Source organism: Lygodium microphyllum, chromosome 6 (assembly GCF_053477565.2).
Source record: "Lygodium microphyllum isolate KBCC chromosome 6, Lygodium_microphyllum_v1.1.10, whole genome shotgun sequence".
Taxonomy (NCBI): Eukaryota; Viridiplantae; Streptophyta; class Polypodiopsida; order Schizaeales; family Lygodiaceae; genus Lygodium; species Lygodium microphyllum.
This window is the reverse complement of record NC_141140.1, coordinates 110,408,915-110,430,308: the sequence shown is the minus strand read 5'-3', so window position 1 is coordinate 110,430,308 and position 21,394 is coordinate 110,408,915. Positions and strand designations below refer to the sequence as shown.

General features: G+C 42.2%; 1 protein-coding gene and 1 pseudogene across 4 annotated transcripts; one reads left to right on the top strand and one right to left on the bottom strand.

Annotated features, from left to right (window-relative positions):
* The first annotated feature begins 6,141 nt into the window (after positions 1 to 6,141).
* Positions 6,142 to 9,933, top strand: LOC148034962 (pentatricopeptide repeat-containing protein At2g33680-like). The gene has a single exon (XM_087679880.1). It carries the CDS (start codon positions 6,212 to 6,214, stop codon positions 9,557 to 9,559), a length of 3,348 nt encoding a protein of 1,115 aa, XP_087536006.1. The 5' UTR covers positions 6,142 to 6,211; the 3' UTR covers positions 9,560 to 9,933.
* Positions 9,934 to 14,039: 4,106 nt separating this feature from the next.
* On the bottom strand, positions 14,040 to 17,664 carry LOC148034961 (pentatricopeptide repeat-containing protein At5g16860 pseudogene; annotated as a pseudogene). 3 transcript variants are annotated; one of them, XR_015691133.1, is made up of 3 exons: positions 17,528 to 17,664; positions 17,310 to 17,422; positions 14,040 to 17,135 (listed from the first exon to the last, which is right to left on the bottom strand). The product of XR_015691133.1 is annotated as a pentatricopeptide repeat-containing protein At5g16860 pseudogene, transcript variant X1 (transcript). The 3 variants fall into 3 exon arrangements; XR_015691135.1 differs by having other exon boundaries at positions 17,532 to 17,657; XR_015691134.1 differs by lacking the exon at positions 17,528 to 17,664 and having other exon boundaries at positions 17,310 to 17,483.
* Positions 17,665 to 21,394: the final 3,730 nt, after the last annotated feature.

Genomic DNA, 21,394 nt, shown 5'->3' with positions numbered 1-21,394 from the left:
ACATAGGCACATCCCAGGACTACACCCTCATAATGCCACACATAAGAGGGTTCACCACTGGGTATAGGGAATCACACGTAGAGTGGAAACAAGGCAGGGCTTTGAGTCACTACTACTCCATATATAGGTGTTTCTGGTGATAACACCATGGTATAGCTACAAAGCCCTTACACTCACCCCCACTTACTGGATTGCTATTCTTAGCAACCTAAGGGTAGTGTTTATTTGACTCATCCAGGGTCTTAACATAGCTTTTTCTAACAAGCTGGTCAGTGACTGCCGGTCTAGGACTTGGTTTGGTGGGATGACCGTAGGGTCTTAACACAGTCTATACTATCAATTTGGTCAGTGTCTACCACACTAGGACTTGGGGGTCTTAACATAACCTTTTCTAGCAAGCTAGTCTGTGTCTACCCATCCAGACTTGATAGGGCTCTGTTGAGTTTATTAGTGTTGGGGTTACCATGCGAGTCCACCCTCGACTCAAGTACATTTGAGGAGTGGAGGAGTTATGGGCCTATGATTGAGGACCGTTTGTTTGGAGAGGTTCAAGGAGCATTGGAAGGAGTAGTGGGGTTCTCCTTGAGCCAAAGGGCGAAGGCGTCTTTGCCGCGCTCACGTGCCTCTGCTTCTGAAATCCAAGTGGCTTCCTTGAGGGGACGCCCGTGCCACTTGGTGAGGTACTCGGGGTATCCTCTTTGTTCCTAGCATTGGAGGAATGCTTCTACTTCGAAGGGACCATTGGAATGGAGCATTGGTACGCGTCATCCTCATTGGTTGTCAGGATAGAACCTGCACAGAAGACGGGCATGAAAAGCATTATGAACACATACACTTTCTAGCAAGTCGAGTTTGTAGGTGACTTCATTTAGCACTTGGGTGATTTGGTAGGGTCCATAGTAGGGGTGGTTAAACTTGGGACTCATATTCTTGGGGAGTGACATATTCTTAGAGTTGACTAGGACCATGTCACCTTTGGTAAACAATATGACCTTCCTCTTTTTGTTGGCTTGCTCAGTCATGGTAATTTTGCTTTGTTCTAGGCTCTGCTTGGCTGCTGCATTCCAATCTCCATTTCTTCAAGAATTCCTCTACATCTTGATCTTCAGCTTTGGCCGCTCCCGATGGTAAGGCAGTGGGGTGATGACTTCTTTTCCTGTGGCCAATTCAAAGGGTGTGTAACCCGTGGCCGAGTGGATGGAGCTATTGTAGTGGAATTCCAACACATCAAGATATAAGGCCCAATATTTTTTATCCACTCAGGCATAACTCCTGAGGTAATCGTCAATGCCTTAGTTGACTCGTTCTGTTTGTCCATCTATTTTAGGGTGAAATGATGAGGAGAATCTCAACTGTGTTTCCAGAGTCTTGAAGAGTTCCTTCCACATGTCACTCATGAATCTTCCATCTCTATTTGACACTATAGATAAGGGTAAGCCATGTAGTTTGAACACATGTGTGAAGAAGAGGCGGGGCACCTCCTTAGCGTTCAATGGTGGTTTGGCAGGGATGAAGTGGGTTTTCTTGGAAAAATAGTCCACCACTACAAAGATGATTGTGTAACCATGGGATTCAGGGAGCTCCACAATGAAATCCATACTGATTACATCCCATGGGCGGCTTGGTACGGGCAATGGTTGAAGTAATCCTAATGGCTTTGAGCATGGTGCTTTTACAAGTTGGCAAGTGGGGCATGTTTTGATGTAGTCAATGACTTCTTCCTTGATGTTGGGCCAAAAGAACTGCTTCCTGAGTGCCTCCAGGGTTTTGCTTTGTCCTTTGTGTCCTCCTAGTTTTCCATCATGTATTTCATGGAGGATGAGTTTCTTCAGCTCCACATTGTTGGGGATATACAATCTCTTTCCTACGAATAGGATACCCTCCTCAAGGGTGTACATTCCATGCGGGGTTTTGCCAGCTTCCACATCTTGGATAATTTTGTGCATGTCTTGGTTCTGTTTCAACTGCACTGACAGCTTTCAAAGTCACCTTTACGGCTCAAGGCATCTGCTATCTTGTTGGTGGAGCCGAGCTTATGTTTTATCTCCAAGTCAAATTCTGCTAGAAAGTCTAGCCAATGAGCTTGCTTTGCCGATAGCTTGGGTTGCAATTGGAAGTATTTGAGGGAAATATTGTCGGTGAAGACTACTGTGTGCTTGTCTTGAACATAATGCTTCCATTTCCTGAGGTAGTGGATGACTGCAAGCATTTCCTTCTCATGTATACTCCACCTGGTTTCAGCATCTGTGAACTTCTTGGATTCATAAGCTATGGGATGACCTTCTTGCATCAGTACACCCCCGATGCCATAATCGGATGCATATGTGGAGATCTCAAAGGGTTTGGTGAAATTTGGTACCTTCAAGATGGGGGTTTTGACTCATGCATTTCTTCATTTGCTCAAAAGCTTCCTCTTGTGCACTTCCCCATGTAAAAGCGTTATCTTCTTTGGTGAGGTGGGAGAGGGGGGTGGTAATGAGGCTGTAATCCTTGATGAACCTTTGGCAAAATACTGTGAAGCCAAGGAAGTACATGCCATTTTTGGACATCTTCCACTTTCTAAGGGTTCACTTTGATACCAACTGCTCCTACAATGAAACCTAAAAATTCCAACTCCTTGACTGCAAACTCACATTTTTCAAGTTTGACATATAGCTTATGTTGCCACAACTTCTCAAAGACTAAGCGTAAATGTTGCTTGTGTTCTTCTAAGGTTTTGCTATAGACTAGTAGATCATCAATGTAGATAATGATAAAGACATCTATTTCGGGTCTCAAGACTCCATCCATGAGGCCACAATATGTGCTTGGTCAATTACTTAGGTCAAATCCTGAGACTAACCATTCAAAACTACCATATCAGGTGCGAAACACTGTTTTAGGGATATCTTCTTTTGCTATGCGGATCTAATGGTAGCCTGACCTAAGGTCTATGAAACTAAAGTACTTGGCTCCTTGTAGTCTATCTAAGAGATCCTCCACTAGGGGCATAGGGTATTTGTTTTTTATGGTGATTTTGTTAAGAGCCCTACAATCTACATAAAGTCTAAGTCCCCATCCTTCTTCTTGACAAATAACACTGAGGCACCAAAGGGGGATTTGTTTGGGCGAATAAAACCTTGTTCCTCTAATTCATGTAGCTGCTTCTTCAATTCCATGAGTTCAGTGTGATTCATGCGATAGGATGCTCAGGCTGGTGAGGCAGATCCTGGAATCAATTCGATCTTATGATCCACATCCCTTCTGGGTGCTAGACCCTTGGGTAGCTTTGTTGGCATTACATCTTTGAATTCCTCAAGTATCTCTGCCACTTCTGTACTGCTGCTCTGATGTTTGGGCTCCTTTTGATGTTTTCTTGCCCAATGGGTCGAATCATACACAGGTAGACCATATCTCCTTGCTTGGCTGATTTCTCCACCTACTTGGCACTACATGTCATGATTTGTGGCCTGATAGTGGTCCCTTGGCCTGCTTGGGTTGGTACTCTTGGTTGATTTGCACTTGACTTCACTATCTGGCATGAGACTCCTGGCTTATTCTCCTTCATTTGCACTTTGATTTGTGTCCTCCCTGGCAATTGCATTCTTTCGTAAGGTACTCTGATAGCTTCTCCTTGCATATCTAGCATCATCTCATTAACTCCCTTTCCAAACATTGTAATGACATACTTGCCATATAATGCCAAGCCTAGGACCACTTCAAAATCATCCATGGGGACTACTAAGAAGTTGAGTTTTGCTTTCCATTTTCCAGCTTCTATTTGTACTGCAAAGACTTGTTTCACTTCTTTAGCCTCTCCTTGTGCGAATGTTACTGTTTAATCCTTCTGGGGCCTTAGATAGTTTCAATCCATGTTTCGCTATGCACTCCGGGGTAATACAGTTGTGAGTGGCCCCTGTATCCACCATGATAGCTTGATTCCCTTCGCTCACTCTACCTTTGATGTATAGGTGGTGGACTGTTGCTACTCGGGCCGCCATGCATTGGGGTTGTGCACTGACTGTTCCCACTCTTGGGTGGTCCATGCTTTCATCACTTCTGCTTGGGATTTCTTGAATGCACGGTGGTTGTGGTTCTTCTCCTCCATATGCGCTAGTGGCGTTCACCCTCGACCCACTTGATGAGACTGTATCTTCCACGGGGCATTTGTCTTGATAGTGTGGCCCCCCGCATCTGAAGCATCTGATCCTTGTGGTTGGGCCTGGGGGTCTCCACCATGTTGTGTTTGATCCTATGGGTCCATATGATGCATTGGGAGTTGACCTGTAATGGTTGTTCCCCCCATCTTCCTATTGCTCCTCTTGGTACCAATGCGGATTGCGATGCGACTGGTGTGGTATTGGGAGTTTGACTCCGCATGTTCATGAATGACCCTCTAGGGGCATTAGGTCTCGGGGTCTAGGAATTGTTGTTGACGTTGGTGTTGAATCTGTTTTGGTTCCCCTGGGCCATTCTCCTGCCTTCCAAGTCCACTAGTCTTTCGGCCATTCTCATGGCCTTTGCTAAGCTAGTTGGCTCCTATCTCTCCATATCTCTTCTAGCCCATTATTGCATCCCAAACAAAAATCCACGTAATTTGGTATCAGTATCCATGTTTGGTAGTTGCAACATAATCTGCCTTTATTTACTAATGTATTTCTTCATCTTTCCTTGTGTTTGCTTGAGGTTTCTCCATTCGTTTCTAACTTTGAATTTCTCCATCTTTGGAATGATGTAGTCTTTGAGTTCCTCTTGGAGTTCTTCCCATGAAAAGATGGTGTGACCCTACTCTTGTTCCAGCAGGTACCAACTAGCAACATCCTCCTCCAAGTAAATGGCTGCCACTTTCGCCTTCCTATCTTCGATGATTCGGGCATACTTCAAGTATCTATCCATCTCTGCAATCCATTTATTTAGGACCAACCCATCTCTCTCTCCTTTATACTTGGCAGGTTGAGGCATCTTGAATTTGCCATAGTCGTCTTCTGAGCTATCACTATCTTCCTCTTCTCTACGGTTGTGCTTCTTATCCTTCTTCTTGTTTCCTGCTTCTGCTACCTTCTCCTTATCTTTCCTTGTATCTTGCGCCCTCTTAGAAGTTTCCTCTCTATCTATTCTATCCATCTCCTCTTGCATTTTGTGTCTCTTCTCCTCCTCTTGTTGTTGTAACATCCAATCTCTATAGCCTTGCTCCACCTCTAGTTTCCTTCTTCTTTCCTCTTCCTCTTCCTTCATCTGCATGTTCATCCAATTTGACTCCAATATGCCTGACATGCCCTCCAACTACCTTTCCAATCCGGCTACCTTCTTCTCTTAGGCTATTCTCCATTCTTGCCCTCTACTCTTCTTCCTCTCTTCCATTGTTGGGAGGGGTACATTCTCCCTATTGTTCTCCATGTGATTGGTGGTGTTGTCGGCACGGGGAAGCTGCGTCTCATCTTCGGTGGTAGTGCTTGTGTTGTAGGGAAGCTGCATCACGTCTTCAGATGGCGGGTGGTGTCGGGGTCGCCGCGGGTCAGGACGTCATGTGGGCATCGACGCGATGCGGGTTGACGCGACGCGGGGCGTCGCAACACGGGGTGTCACGACGTGGGTCATTACGACTCGTTCTCTTCGGGGCACTGGATCTTCTTTCCCACTTTCATGAGCACTCCTTCACTCAGAGCAAGAGTTGCTCTGATACCCACGTGTGATGTACCTGCACTCGTTACGCACTCAACACGGCACAGAAAAATAACATGATATGTGAGAGCGAGATATACTCTTGTATTATTCAATCAAAGAAATGGTACAACATAGGCACATCCTAGGACTACACCCTCGTGATGCCATACATAAGAGGGTTTACCACTGGGTATAGGGAATCACACGTAGAGTAGAAACAAGGCAGGGCTTTAAGTCACTACTACTCCCTACATAAGTGTTTTCGGTGATAACGCCATGATATAACTACAAAACCCTCCTAGAAGATCCTGCCCCCCTCCCCCCCTTCCCTTTGCTTGAGTGCCCCGAGGGGGGCCGATAGTCTCCTGCTCTGACCATTACCTAGGTGAGTATGTGGTGGCTCTTAAGGAGAAACTCATCTTGTTGTTGTAATTCACAATGTAGGAATTATAGTGGTAATTTGCCAAGGGAATCGGTCTAAAACTTCTTGTATGCTAGTCTAGCGAAGCTCTTCTGAGACGACTAAGTGCAGGGAGAAGATGCCGAGCTCACAGCTTTTCCACAGCGGATGGCCAAGCCTCCCGCCATCGGCACCCTCATCGACCTCTCGCAGAAGTTCAGACACGAGAGTAACCTGCCCCGGGCCAAGCTCTTACTGGCCTGCACCTACGAGTATGAGCTCGAAGGCCACGCAGTCCTCGGCAACTACCTTGTCCCCATGCTGGTCGATTGCGGATGCCTGCTCGACGGCCATCACGTCTTCAGCAGATTGCCTCACCGCAATGAGTACTCTTGGAATTCCCTCATCTCGGGATTCGTCGAGTCCGGCGAGGTGCAGTATGCCTCCCATTTGTACGACCGCATGCAGCAGGAGCATGTGCAGCCTAACAGCCACACATTTGTCGCCCTGCTGAAGGCATGCACCCAGCAGAAAGACGTCCAGCGAGGTGATAAGCTTCGTCATGAGATTGCTCGAAGGGGCTTGGAGCGAAGCCCTTTTGTTGGCAACAGTTTGGTGGATTTGTATGCCAAATGTGGGTATCTAGAGGAAGCTCGAGAAATGTTTGAGAAGCTCCCTGCCAGAGATAGAGTTTCGTGGACAGCATTGATTTCTGGATATGCTGATCATGGTTTTGGTAAGGAGGCATTGAGATGCTTTGAACAGATGCAGCTGGATGATATTACCCCAGATGCGGTCACATATGTTTGCAGCTTGAAAGCTTGTGCTAGCATCGGAGATTTAGACAGAGGCCGGCAGATACGTGCTCAAATTGCTAGTCAGAGATTAGAAGGCAACCTTTTTGTGGGCAATATGCTGGTTGATATGTTTGGCAAATGTGGATCACTTACAGAAGCGCAGGAAGTCTTTGATAAGCTGCCAACTCGCGATAAAGTTACATGGAACACAATTATTGCACGATATGCTGAGCATGGGTTTGGTAAAGAAGCGATGGATTGTTTTAGAAAGATGGAATTGGAAGGGATTTCACCAAATGATGTCACTTTTGTCTCTATTGTTAAAGCTTGTGGTGCCATAGGGGCCATTGATGTTAGCCAGCAAACACACACCAAAATAATCAAAATAGGTTTGGAAGCAGATGTTTCTATTGGCCATACACTTGTTGCTATGTATGGTGCATGCAACTTACTTGAAGAAGCGCACCAAGTGTTTGCAAAGATACCAGTCCGAAATGCAATTTCATGGAATGCACTGGTTTCGGTTTATGTAGAACATGGACTTGGTGAGGAAGTTCTCTATTGTTTTGAAGCTATGCAGCAAGAGGGCGCAATACCAGATGTTGTTACCTTTGGTTGCAACTTGAAAGTGTGTGGCAGTTTAGGGGCCATTGAAAGAGGTTTCTATTTACATGCAGAGATAGTGAAAAGGGGTTTCGAAAGCGATCTTTGTGTTGGCAGAACAGTCCTGTGTATGTACATGAAATGTGACTCACTTATTGATGCAGAGAAGGTGTTTGACCAGTTGCCAGTACGAGATGCAGTAGTGTGGACAGCATTAAGTGCAGTCTGTGCAGAGAACCAGCGTTTTAATCAATCACTTGACTGTTTTCAGCAGATGCAGTTAGAAGGAGTGTCTCCAGATGCTAATTCATTTGTCTGTGGCTTGAAAGCTTGTGCAAGCATTGGAGATTTTCAGGAGGGACAACAAATACATGCTCAAATAGTGAGAAGAGGATTGGAGAGTGATCTTCTTGTAGGCAATACACTAATTGATATGTTAGGTAAATGTGGTGCCTTCATAGAAGCACACCATGTGCTTGATAAATTATCAGTACGTGACAGGGTGTCGTGGAATGTGCTGATTGCAGGATATGCTGAACATGGCCTTGCTAGACAGGCACTGTCATGTTTTGAGAAGATGCAGCTTGAGGGAGTGCCTTTGGATGTTGTTACATTTGTGTGCACTTTGAAAGCTTGTGCTTGCGCAGGAGCTATAGAAAAAGGTTCAGAAATACATTCAGTTGTTACCAAGTTGGGACTGGAAAATGACATTTCGATTGCTAACACATTGATAGATATGTTGGGCAAGTGCGGCTCACTGAGAGAAGCACAAGAGGTGTTTTATAAGCTGTCAGATCGAGATGTTGTCTCTTGGAATGCTTTGATTACTGGCCTTGTTGAACATGGATTCTGTGAGGAAGCATTAAACTATGCTGAGCAAATGTGTGCAGAGAGTGTTCCTGTAAGCTCTGTCACATTTATTAGCAGCTTAAAGGCTTGTGGCTGTATAACAGCTCTAGAAAGAGGCAAGGAATTGCATTCTGAAATAGTAATTAGGGGATTGGAGTTAGAACTTCATGTGGCAAACACACTTGTTGACATGTATGTGAAATGCAGCTCACTTGCGGAAGCACATAAAGTTTCTGACAAATTGCCAAGTAGAAATGCCGTTTCATGGACTTCACTGATTGCAGGATATGCAGAGAACAGGCTGGGTCATGAGGCATTGAAATGTCTGGAACAGATGCAAGACGAAGGCATCATTCTTAACGTTAACACAGTTGTCTGCAGCTTGAAAGCTTGTGGTGCTATAGGAGCCCTGGACAAGGGACATGAAGTCCACACTGAATTAACGAAACGAGGATTTGACACAGAACGTACTGTGGGCAACGCGTTAGTGGACATGTATAGCAAATGTGGCTCACTTGTGGATGGACAGAAGGTGTTTGACAAGTTGCCAGATCGAGATATTGTGACTTGGAATGCCATGATAAAGGGGTATGGTGAGAATCATGAAGTTAACATGGCAGTGCAATGTTTCAACGACATGCTTGCTCACAATGTGAAGCCAGATCCCATAACATTCACATGTCTTCTTGTTGCTTGCAGTCATTCATGTTTAGTAACGGAGGGTCAACAGTACTTTGAGGCAATGAGAGAAGAATTTCAAATTGAACCTACACTTGAACACTATGTTTGTATGGTGGATCTTCTTGCACGGTCAGGACGAATTTATGAGGCACAAAAGTTTGTTGAAGCCATTCGATGTCCTATGTCAGAGGAAATTTTGACAGCTCTTCTTGATGCCTGCAAAGTCTATGGGGAACTTGAATTGGGAGTGAGATACTTTCAGCAACTGATGCAGGTGAATCCAGAAGATGGTGCATATTTACTTATGGCAGATGTTTATGCAAGTGCTGGAAGGCAGAATGATGCAAGCAAGGTTGAATGTCTGAGAAAGCATTTAGGTGCAACAAAAAAGCTTGCTAGCGCATCCATAGAGGTGCATCAAACTAGGCATGAGTTTTTGGTTGGTGAGGACAAAAGCAAGGAAATATCAAAAATGTTAAGTTTTGTAAGTTCCCACATGAAATACATAGGATACATTCCCCAGCTAGATTTTGTCTCAAGGGATTTCTTTGATGAGAGATCAGCAAATGTATTATATGGCTATTAGTATACTGACAGGATGGACTGTCCAATAGATGCCAATTTTAGGTTTTCACTATACAGCTGATATTCCAACAATCAACTGTTATGTGATGCTTCTTTGCCAAATCCCTGAAGACAGCAATCACATGAAATAGGCTGATTATGTAAGGCCAACTAGGGCTTATGAATCCTTCATGCATTCAGCAGAACCATTTAGGAGGCACCTCAATTGTATATTACAGCCATCTTATTTGCACAGATTGTTTAGCCTCCTGCTTGCAAGACATGCTGTTTCCACAGATGGAGTTTCCCAACATGGAAATTCTCAGCCTTGTACAACTGTACAAAACTTGGAAACCTGTGTTCTTGTGCTACTCTTTTTAGGCGAATACCAACATGGGTGTCTTTGTGCGTGGAGTTCACATTGATGTCTTTGAGCTTGAGTTCGATCCCAGGGACGGTTCTCTCTCTCTCTCTCTCTCTCTCGCATTCGCCCCTACCAAACATCATGGCGGACACTTCTCCTTCCCCTTCTCCTTCTATAGGTCCCCTCTGTCCCACGGCCGCCGTGTTGGCAGCAATAGCCATGTGATCCATGGTGTTAGCAGCCTGCCTCCGATAACAGCCTCCTCAATCTTAGTCCTCCCGATGGCATTCCCGCTCCCCCTCCCCCTCCCCCTCCCCCTCCCTCTAGCAGACGGAGCGTTGCAAACGACCATGGTCACCGCAACCCGACCACAACACGTAGCTGCAAAACTAGAATGTTGCTTCTAAGGTCATGACGTTGAGGCTGGTGTTGGTGAGGCGGGTGCAGGTCCGGACGTCGAGTGCATGCATGCTGCATATTGCCCTGCGCGATGGGCTGCCGGAGCCCACCAGCAATCTCTCTCTCTCTCAACTCCTCTCTCGCTCTCTCTCTATCTCAGTACAGGTGACCGAGAGCAAGGCGTCGGTGGAGGCATTCGGGAGGGGGCAGGCAAGGCGTCCCAAGTCGGGACTACGACAAACAAGGCAGGACGACTTTCTCTCTCTCTCCTCGAGTGTATCGATCAGGGGCTTCCACAGATGATGCAAGCAGAGAGGTGCAGGTAGCAGGCGCGGTTGGTGCGGATAGGTGGCAGAGTGGTCAGGCGGCTCAAGAGCAACCAGGCAGAGCACAACAGCCGGTGTGATCAAATGATAATCGAGGCAGCGAGGGCGGAGGCCAGAGAGAGTGTAAGGCATGGGCATTCGAGCAGGAGGCGCAGATACTTTTCATGTTGGTTTAGAGTCTTAGGCTATGGTGCCCACGTTACTGCAGTTCCATCCTTCTTGCCTGCAGAGCTGCCTTATTCCTCTTCTGCATCCCTTGGGCATTCCCACAGCACCCCTGCGTCCCGCATTCTTGCCTCTCTGTGGCTCCAAAAGCATCCGGATCACCTTGATGAGTTTTTGTGTGTGTATACATATGTCGCATCCCTCTCTCTCTCTCTCTCTCCCTCCCTGCTTGTGTGTATATATATGTGTCGCATCCTTCTCTCTCTCTCTCTCTCTCTCTCTCTCTCACGTTAGGCTCACCTGCACAGGATGCATCCACAGGGGTTTGATTACTAACTGGACATTACAGGGCTTCAAAGGAAAGAGGCATGCCGCTACAATCTAGATCAAAAGATTGGTCGAATGTAGAAGACATAGCAAGGAACTGGCTTTTTCCTCAAAATTACTCGTAACGGAGGACACAATCGATGCAAAGAGCAAATCATGGCCATGGCCATTGTGTTTGATGACTCCAGGGTTTAGAGATGGTTCTATAATCACGATCAAATGTTGTCGCTCCTCGCATCCACAACCAAGCATACCAACAAGTTGAAGAGCTAGTAGAGAAGATGAGAAAAGAAAGATGATGGCGAAGAGCTTCATCTTCCCTTAGTCCCTCGCTTAACACCTCTCACTCTCTCCCTCTCAGACACTCTCAACACAATGGAAGCAAGATGATAGAATGGAAAGATAGAATAGAAAGCTCGAGTAGTCACACGGATAGAGCTTCCACAGCATGGATGTGCCAAAAGGGTAATACAATTGAGACCTCCCATCATTATATAGACCAAGAATTAAGGTTAGGGTTAGGGTTTGCACCCCTTTTGTATTTTGTATTTAGCATTTATGTCCCTCTTGCATTTAGGGTTTGTGTTCCTTTTTTGTTTAGGGTTTGCGTCCCTCTTGGACATCCTACCCACTTTGTAGACTCTAGGTTGGTCAATCATCATTGCATGCTTCAACTTTAGCCTAGCCTAAGATATTCTAATCACAAATACATATGTGCAACCCATGCAACACTTGTGGATGTGACAAATATAATTGTAAGTGGTGAATACAATGTGTATGACAGGAGTGAGCCCATCTCTCACAAAGTAATACATCCATGATAATGTGGTGATGTCCATAAAGTACAAATATAATCCCAGTGCCCAAAAAATAAGGCATTGAAGCTCCACAAAAATAATATCCACCAAAAGATAGTAGCAAGTACTTTCGCTTTTGCAGTCTTCTCAAAACACCGTTAACAAAGAAAAACAAAAACCTTGTCATAAAAGCCAAACTCAAAATTTTGTATTGTAAGTTGAATGTTGCATCCATTATCGATTAACATTGTATTTATATCTTTCCTAGGCTTGTTGAATAGTTTAACTCCTTATGAAACTTTGACAAATATTCAGCTAGATTCATAGCTATTTAATTCATTATTGGATGACTCATATAAATGTCCATTTTAGGGTATCTTCCATAGTTAGCAAACAATGGAGTTTACCTAGTAGAGGTGTGACTAGCATTACTATAGGTGAATTCAAGCAAGGGAAGTAAATTCACTTAATTATCTTGATGGTAATTGATTGTACATCAGGGATATTGTTTCAAGACTTGATTTACTATCTTTGTTTGTCCATTAATTTGAGGATGATTGGCCAAAGAGAGGTTGGTTTGGATGCCTAAGAGTTTGAGGAGACTTCTTCAAAAACTTGACACAAACTGTGATCCTTGATTTAAAACAATGTCATCTCATAATTCACAATAATGGTAAATATATTGAAGGAAAATTTGGGTCATGCCTTTAGTATACTAATTGCCTTGTGGATGGGAAAAAAACATGTCATCTTGATAAATCTATCAACCACCACTAGAATGGAATCAAACCCCTTGGAGGAAGGTAGATTAGTGATGAAATCTATTGATGCAAATGACCAAGGGTGATTTGAAATAGGCAAGGGGTAGAGCAATCCATGAGATTGATAATGAGGGACTTTGTCTTTGTTACATATATCACATGTACTCACAACTTCTTTAACTAATTTTCACTTTTGAGACAATCAATAGTCTTGAGAGATTAGCTCTACTATTTTATTGACCCCAAAATGTCTTGCAGTTGAAAGGTCATGTTTTATTTGGAGTATGTGTAATTAAAGTGACCTAGGTGGCATATATGGTAGTCCTTGGTAATAGAGCATTCCTTCAACTTCGTGAAAGTCTTCAATTTGCTTGATATTTTCTTCATAGAAAGTTCTTTCTTGACTTGTAGAAGGAAGGTTAGATCTTTTGGAGCTTTGGGTGTTATTTTGCAAAATGGAATTGTCATGGTTTTAAGAAAACAGAATCTTGTTTGTTGTGAATTGCATCTCCTTTTTCAAGTTAAAGATAGGAGCATCAAGACAATGTATATGGTTTCTCTTGTTAGTTATGATATCAATATATATGAAAAACTCAAATCTAGAAAGAAATGTTCTCCATCTTGCTTGCCATCGATTCAAGACTCGAAAACTCATAAATTAATCTAGATCTTTATGATCTAATGTAAAAACTATGATTTTGTGGAGTGCCCCCTCTTGAAGATACCTCCATGTTTCAAAGGAGTTAATAATAGCCAAAAGTCCCTTAATCATGAATTTCATACTTTATTCCAAAATCTAATGCATCATACTCTGAGAAGAAAGACTTATGAATCTACATATATCAATATGGGGATTGTACTAAAGACTTGCTTTAGTGTTTGAAAAGATTTCTTTGCATCACAAACTTTCACATAGATTTATCATTTCTTATTAATGATGTAAGTGGTACGGTGAATCCTTAATGAAGATTCAGTAAGATTTTTTAAAATCCCAAGAAGCATTGTGTGTATCTCAAACTAATCTTGGTGTTTTCCATTCAAAGATGGGTTTCACGTTATTCTCATCCATTGTGATTCCATTTTGAAAGACAATATATCCAATAAATTTTACTTTTGATTGATGAAAGAAATACTTTTCTAATTTAGCACACAAGCTCTTTTCTCGTAGTTTATCAAGAACTAACCACACATGATACTCATGCTTCTTTTTCTTCTTAGAAAGTATTAGATTATCATCTAAATATATTGCCACAAAGTTATCTAGGAAATCGTATACCATTCATTAGATGTTTTTGTGAGACTAAACAACATGATAATATATTCAAAGTGACCATACCTTGTGCGAAAAGTTATAATTCATTCATCATCTTTTCTTATTCTAATAAGATTATAAGCCCCATGAATATCTATATTTGTGAATATATTGGCTCTTCCAAGTTGCTTCAAGAGTTCTACGATTTTTCTGTATAATCTTTACCACCAAAAGTAGCATCAAATTGTCTAGTAAAAGATATAGCTTTTTGAGAAAATGTCTAACTTAACACTTCTCTCTACGCTTAAAGTCTCTTCTACCATCATTTTCCTTTGTTAAAAGCATATTTGGAGATTCAACTATCATGGAAGTAGCCAATTCTTTGACTTTGTCCTTGTCTTTCTTCATCAAGGGATTTTTGGAAAAAGATGAGATAGCTTGTGTATGATGAGACTTTGAAGCCCTTGCTTGGGTGGATCCTTGAATGATAGGTGATGTCTTACCTTTCATAGACTTTGTTACATCAATAATTGCCTTTCATGCTGAGATAAACCTTTACACTTGTAATAGCATCTATCTTAAGAGTCTTCTTGGTATGGAAATCTTCAAAGACCTTTCATGCTGAGATAGGCCTTCACAATCCTAATACTATTTGTCTCAAGAGCCTTCTAGATACAAAAAATCTTCAAAAATCTTTGCTTCAGTCTGTGCTCTAGCACCAGTCTCCATCAAACCTTGAATTTTTGGATTCACTTTGTGCTTCTTGTATCAACACTCCTGCCAGCTATCGTCCTACTGATTCTAGCATCCAGTGATCAGCTGCCAACATATTTGGGTGGTGCACTGCTGCATTTTATCAGATTCAGCCTTCAAACTGATGCATTTTGGTTATCCTCCTAACCGTTTTCAGCATTCCTTCAGCTCCAACTGGTGGTTACAGTACTCGAAATCCATCTCTGGTGGATGTCACTCTCCAACTACTCCCATTGCTCTACCTTTGAGTATCTTGTACACCCTTTCCATCATTTACAGCATTCATTCATCCAAAGTTCTCTCTCTTCATTTCTATGTTTTTGCACTTTTGCATTAGTTTGAGTTATTGTGGTTTAGTCGTGTTTGTACATTCTGTGTTTTCTTAGTGCAAATCCTAGCACATCTTCACACTGGCTTCTTCCATGCTTGCTTTTTCACACGTAGAGCCTCAATCTTGTCAGCATCTTCTTGCCTGCCAGCATCTGTGTATATATCATACATACAGATATAGGGTCCAGGATGTTTTTCATCCAAATCCACAGCATGCTCAAAAGCATACTCTCCAAGCTCAATGTTGCCCCATTTTTGACAAGCAGACAACAAAGTAAACCATATGATAAAATTGACTGACAACGGCATCTCCTTAACCAGTGCTACTGCCTTGTCTAGTAGGCCAGTGCGACAAAGTAAATCAACCATACAGGTATAATGTTCCAAAGTTGGACTGATGCCATAATCTTTGCACATGCTTTCAAAGTATACTTGGCCCTTATCCAGCAGACCTGCATGACTGCATGCATTTAGCAAACTGCTAAATGTGACCAAGTCTGGTTTCATACCTTCTTCTATCATCTTGTCAAATGTATAAAAGACACTTTCAGTTTTTCCAATCTGAGTATATCCAGCAATGAGTGCACTCCATGCAACTACATCCCGAACTGGAAGCTTGTCAAATACGTCCTGTGCTTTTGACAACATGCCACACTTGGCATACATATCAACCAATGCAGTGCCAACAAGAACATTTCTTTCAAGCAATCCTTTGCTGGCAACCTGAGTATGTACTTCTTGGCCCTTGTCACTAGCCCCTGTGCTAGCACAAGCTTTCAAGACACAAACATATGTGACTGCATTAGGAGAGTCTCTTTCAAGTTGCATACGTTCAAAACAGTTCAGTGCTCCCTTCATATTTCCATTTTGGACATATCCAGTAATCAATGCATTCCATGAGACTACATCTCGAAGTGGAAGCTTGTCAAACACCGTTTGGGCTCTAGTAAGCAAGCCACATCTGGCATACATGTCAACTAAAGCAGTGCCAATAAAAGCATCTTTCTCAAGCAAGCATTTCTTCGCAATTTCAGCATGTATTTCTTGACCCTTGTGTGCGGCCTTCATGCTGCTGCAAGCTTTCAAGATACTGACAAATGTGACTGGATCTGGGGAGATGCCTTCGAACTTCATACGTCCAAAACAGTTTAGTGCTTCTTCACCATACCCATGTTGGGAATATCCACTGATAAGTGTATTCCATGAAACTACATCTCGAACTGCAAGCATATCAAACACTTCTTGTGCTTTTGAAAGCAAACCACACTTAGCATACATGTCAACCAATGCATGGCCAACATTGGCTCTCTGTAATAAGCCTTCCTTGGCAAGTCGGGCATGTATTTCTTCACCCTTGTCTGCAGCTCCAATACATCCACAAGCCTTCAGAATGCCAACAAATGTGACTGCATCCGGGGAAGTGCCCTCGCGTTGCATCCATCCAAAACACTCCCATGCTTCCTTGCCATGTCCATGTTGGGCATATCCTGAAATTAGTGCATTCCATGAGACAACGTTCCGAGCTGAGAGATTGTCAAACACTTGGCGTGCCTTGGTGAGTGAACCACATTTGGCATACATGCTGATCAAAACACTGCCAGCAAGAAGGTCTCTTTCCAGCAGGCCTTCTTGGACCATCTCAGCGTGTAATCTGCTGCCTGTTTGCAGATCTTTTCTCTGAGCACAAGCCTTCAATTGAGCTATAAGAGTATGCCGTTTTCTCTTTGCACTAATTGAAGAAAGAGTGGACTGCAGAGAGCTTTGATCCATTGTGACAGACTTAAGGCATACTGGATGGCTTGTGAGGACGCAAGGAAGACCGACAACGAGGAACCTGTAGCCGAGGCAGCAGCAGGATGTGCAGTGGTTGGACAACCAGAAGCGATTGGAGTGACTCCACAATCCGAAGTAGCAGCGGTAATTGTATGTAGCTTAGGAGCTACAGAGGTTTTCTCCTCTTTAAATTCCTTCTTTGTCTGGAGCTTCTCTTGGTTTTCTCTTCCTTTGAGCGCGCCCAGAATCCTCCCGACTCACAGCCCAGGTCATAAGAATGCACCGCGGCTCAAACCCACTGGACGCTCAGAGATGGGCATATTATGTATGTATGTATTCGACCTTCAGTTACTGCAGAACATATGAACAAAGTTGCACCTGATTATGTCAATTGATTGGCTTCTACAGAACTGATCCTAAATCAAAGCACAGATGAGCCAGTGGTTAAATCGACTACTTAAGAGAGTTCACAAGCATTTCAATGTGTGACACGCAGATGAGAAATGCTGAAGATGCGAGTCTCACTGGAATTTGCCATCTGCGAGCAGCACACTAGTAGCGGTTTCAAGGAAGCAGACCACTGATATCGAACAGAGCAGCAAGGTGATGGTAAAACTGTAATCCAAGGCTAGGCCGTCCTGTAAGCAGAACCGAGTATAATTTAAGCTAAGACCAAACTGAAAATCTAAACGTACGATTACAGAAACGTGTACTTCCATAGCATTAACAAATAATATATTTACCCACTGTGCTTAAGCAGCCATTAAGGCATCTTGGATAGTTGTGTGAGAATCCATGATCGCCTCGAAGGGACGACTTGGTGGATTTCAACCTCGACAAGCATGGGACACGATGAGGGTTAGTATCTAAAATTGCCCAGAATGACATTGCATGAGAAAACATGCATATCTGCATCAATTTATCCTACTCTACTAGTGTACCTTGGCCCATGTTAATATCGCTATCCTTAGCATTATCTTCCATTGCATCTTAAATGAGCCCCTTTCAAGCAAATGACTTAATTCAAAAGCAATGCATGAAAGGAAATGTTCTAAGGCTGATATGGCAACAAATTGGCATGGCCTTTGATGTGGAAGCACCAAGAGTTGTTAGATGGTAGGGTAAAGGGGCCAAAAAGGGGATGCCCCAAGGGTTGTTAGATGATAGGATAAAGGAGCCAAAAATGTTGCGCATATTGGATGCGAGGCTTGCACGTTGTGAGTAGAAGAAGCTCTCCCTCACTCTTTTTTTACTCATAAAAATGAAAAACAGACTCATAAAACTCAAAATAAACTTAAAGAAGAGTAAAGCAAAATTGAGCAACACACTACTGGGTGTAATCCCCCCCCCACTATCACTCTTTTCATAAAAGGGTTTGAGTTCACTGAATGGTTGGTTGCAATCTATTGCACAATCCATAATTGCTGACAGCCATAAAATATTTCTAGAATATCTTCAATATATCTCCTAAAATCTCAAATATCAATAATTTTTTACAAAGAGGGTGTACGCACGCCTTAGAGTAAACATCAGTGTATCTATTTAAATAATTCAATGGAGAAGTCTTTGGAATAAATTGTGCTTACCTCATTGTCGTGCCGCTACTATGCAGACACAATGCGAAAAACCTTGGAGTACATCATCATCCGGCTTTCTTATTAATCTAGAGAGCCAATGCCATATTAGTCATTAGTGTCAGTGTTCATACTGTGGATGATTCAAAAATACAAGATTTTTAGATAATTTTAGCTTATTTTTAATATTTTGGATATTATTTCTTATAAATATCCGAAAAAATATATAGAAAACTTTTAGAATAGGGTGATATGTAAAAAACAAGTTTCTCCTAGGATTTTACCCCCCTTTCGAAGCTAACAAAACCATCAGATATTCTGTTTGAACATCAGAGAAGAAGCTAGTGTTTGGTACGTGTTTTTGGTCTACTAGGGAGCTCTAGGAGATCTAATGCTTAGAGATTGCTTTCGAGCAGTCCTAGATAAGGATTTTATTTATCTTCTCAGGTTCTATTAATATACAATGCTTTGATTCATTGAGCTTTGTCTTTATCTTATGTACAACTTGTCTATTCTTTTTCTTCTCTTATATCTCCTATTCTCTACTTTCTTCTCTCTTTGATCCCCGGTGGATAGGATCTTTCGACTAAAACCCCTTCGACATTGAGGGGGTGGATATTGTGTTGTGATGCGGACATAGTGTGAAAAACCATGGAGTGCATAATCATCGAGCTTTCTTATTAATCTAGAGAGTCAATTCCATATGAGTTACTAGTGTTAATATCCACACTATGGATGCTTTAAAAAATATGACATTTTTGGACAATTTTAGCTTATTTTTTATATTTTGGATATTATTTCTTGTAAATATTTAAAAAAAAGTGTAAACTTCTAGAATAGGGTGACATGCAAAAAACAAGTTGTTTTTTCAACCAATTTTGGAGATCTCATGCAAAAAGAAGAGCTTCCGAAATCAAGCGCCGCGCAATAGTAGTTTACATGCAATAAACAACACTCTGAATGAGGAGGAGTGATCTAGGAGAATTCTGAACAGTTGTCTTGAGGTTTTACCCCCCTTTTAATGGAACTATCAGATTTGCCATCTGAGCAAGAGAGAAAAAGCTAGTATTTGGCGTGCATTTTTGGTCTACCAGGGAGATCTAGGAGATTTAATACTTGGAGATTGCTTTTGAGTAGTCCAAGAGAAGGATTTTGTTTATCTTCTCTAGTTCTATCAATACACATTGCTTTGATTCATTAAGCTTTGTCTTTATCTTGTGTACTTGTTGTCTATTCTTATTCTTCTCTTCTATCTCCTATTCTCTACTTCCTTCTCTCATTGATCCCCAGTGAATATAACCTTTCGACTAAAACCCCTCCGACATTGGTGAACCTAATGTGAATTGTCATTAAAAGAAAAGACAAGATGGGAGAACCATCAAGCATAATTTGTAGTGATGTTTTGCAACAATTAGTGCAGAATATGAACATGTTTATGCAGGTACAACAATAATAACAGGTGATGCAAGCTTCTGCTCAAATAGAAACTGTTGTGATGAATGCTCTGCAAGTAGTAGAGCGTGAGATGAATTTGTTTAATAGCAAAAATATATTTGCATATTTGCATACCTATGCTCAAAAGATGAAGTTATTTGGGGTGGCTTAACTTGCATGGAGCCAATACTTTGTATAGGTCATTGTACATGAATTGAAAGCCCAAGCTACTGAATTATACATGCAGGATGCTGACTAGGAAACTTTAAGAAGACACTCAGGGAAGAATTTTACAATGAAGACACCAGTTTGATTACTTGCAAGACTTTCCAGGAGTGGGTTCTGCAACCTAATAAGGGTCTTGTGGCTACAGAGTTATTAAGAGAACTTGAAAGTCGGTTTGAGTAGTTAAATCTTGCAAAACAGCAAGCTCTTGCAGGCAAAAAAATTGAATTGTTTCTATAAGTGACAAATCTTGAGCTTCAAGAGAAGCTTGATGATTTGTTAGAGAATCAAACTACAGAGATAGGGCTTAAAACGGAGTAGAGGCATGTTAAGGAAGTTGTTACTACACTAGTGAAAAAGCATAGAAGAGAAAGATTACATGTATCTAGCTTGCCCACTGTTATAAGCAAAATAATTTATGTGTCAAGTAAGCCACCCACTTTTGTAGTTAACCCTATGGTTGCACATGTTGTTCCTTACTATTAAGGAAGATGTATTAGATGAATTGGTCAAAGGTATGTGGGATCTTCAGTTGAAGGTCATAAAATTGGATGAGAAAGGACAAGAGGAAAAGGGACGAGCAATAGCCCCTAAACCAAGGAAAATATGTATGTGGTGTGATAGTTTATAGCATAAAAGGAAGGATTATGCTGCTTATCAGGAGGCATTAGCATGATAGCTCATCTTTTGGAAAGATGGCAAGATCCATGCACAAGAAATGGGATTGCCTCTTGCTTTGAATTTCAGAAAGGAAGGTATGCAAAAGTTGTTAGAAGACTTGCCTGTTTGAAATGCTTATTTGGCTATATATGCTTCTAGTTTTGGTCTACAAAATTGGATAGAATGCCTAGCTAAGTGGTCCGAAGGTTGCAATAAGGACACATGCTTTGCATGCAACTAAAAAGAGGAAAGTTTTTTATAGTAAAATATCTCATGCAAGGCAAGACATTTGTGACATAACTAGCTGGGAATCACTGGTAAATGCATATTCAGTGTATGTATATCTAGCAAAGGTGCAAAACATGGATGTAGTTGTGGAAGAGAAACGAAAGAGAGTTGAAGATAATACATGGACATCTAAGAAAGAGACAAGAAGAAGTGTGGATCAACCTAAAGCTACAAATCAGCCACCTCCTGAGCATGTTATGAAAGAGGTTGGATAGGAGCAGAAACATGATAGCAAACAAGAGGACAAAAAGAAGGGCAAGCAACTAGAATATAAGGTGCAGTTTGATATTGAGATAGCCATGAATCTTAAGAAGGTTCTTGAATAATTGATTTTAAATAGTTGGCTGGAATTCGCCTTGGGAGAGGTGCTTGGCATCGCCAAGCAAGAATTTCATCATGAAATCATTGGCATAATTAAGAGCAAGAGTC

Excerpts from the sequence above, each read along its gene's own strand:
- LOC148034962 (XM_087679880.1), top strand. The coding sequence starts at position 6,212 with ATGGCCAAGCCTCCCGCCATCGGCACCCTCATCGACCTCTCGCAGAAG.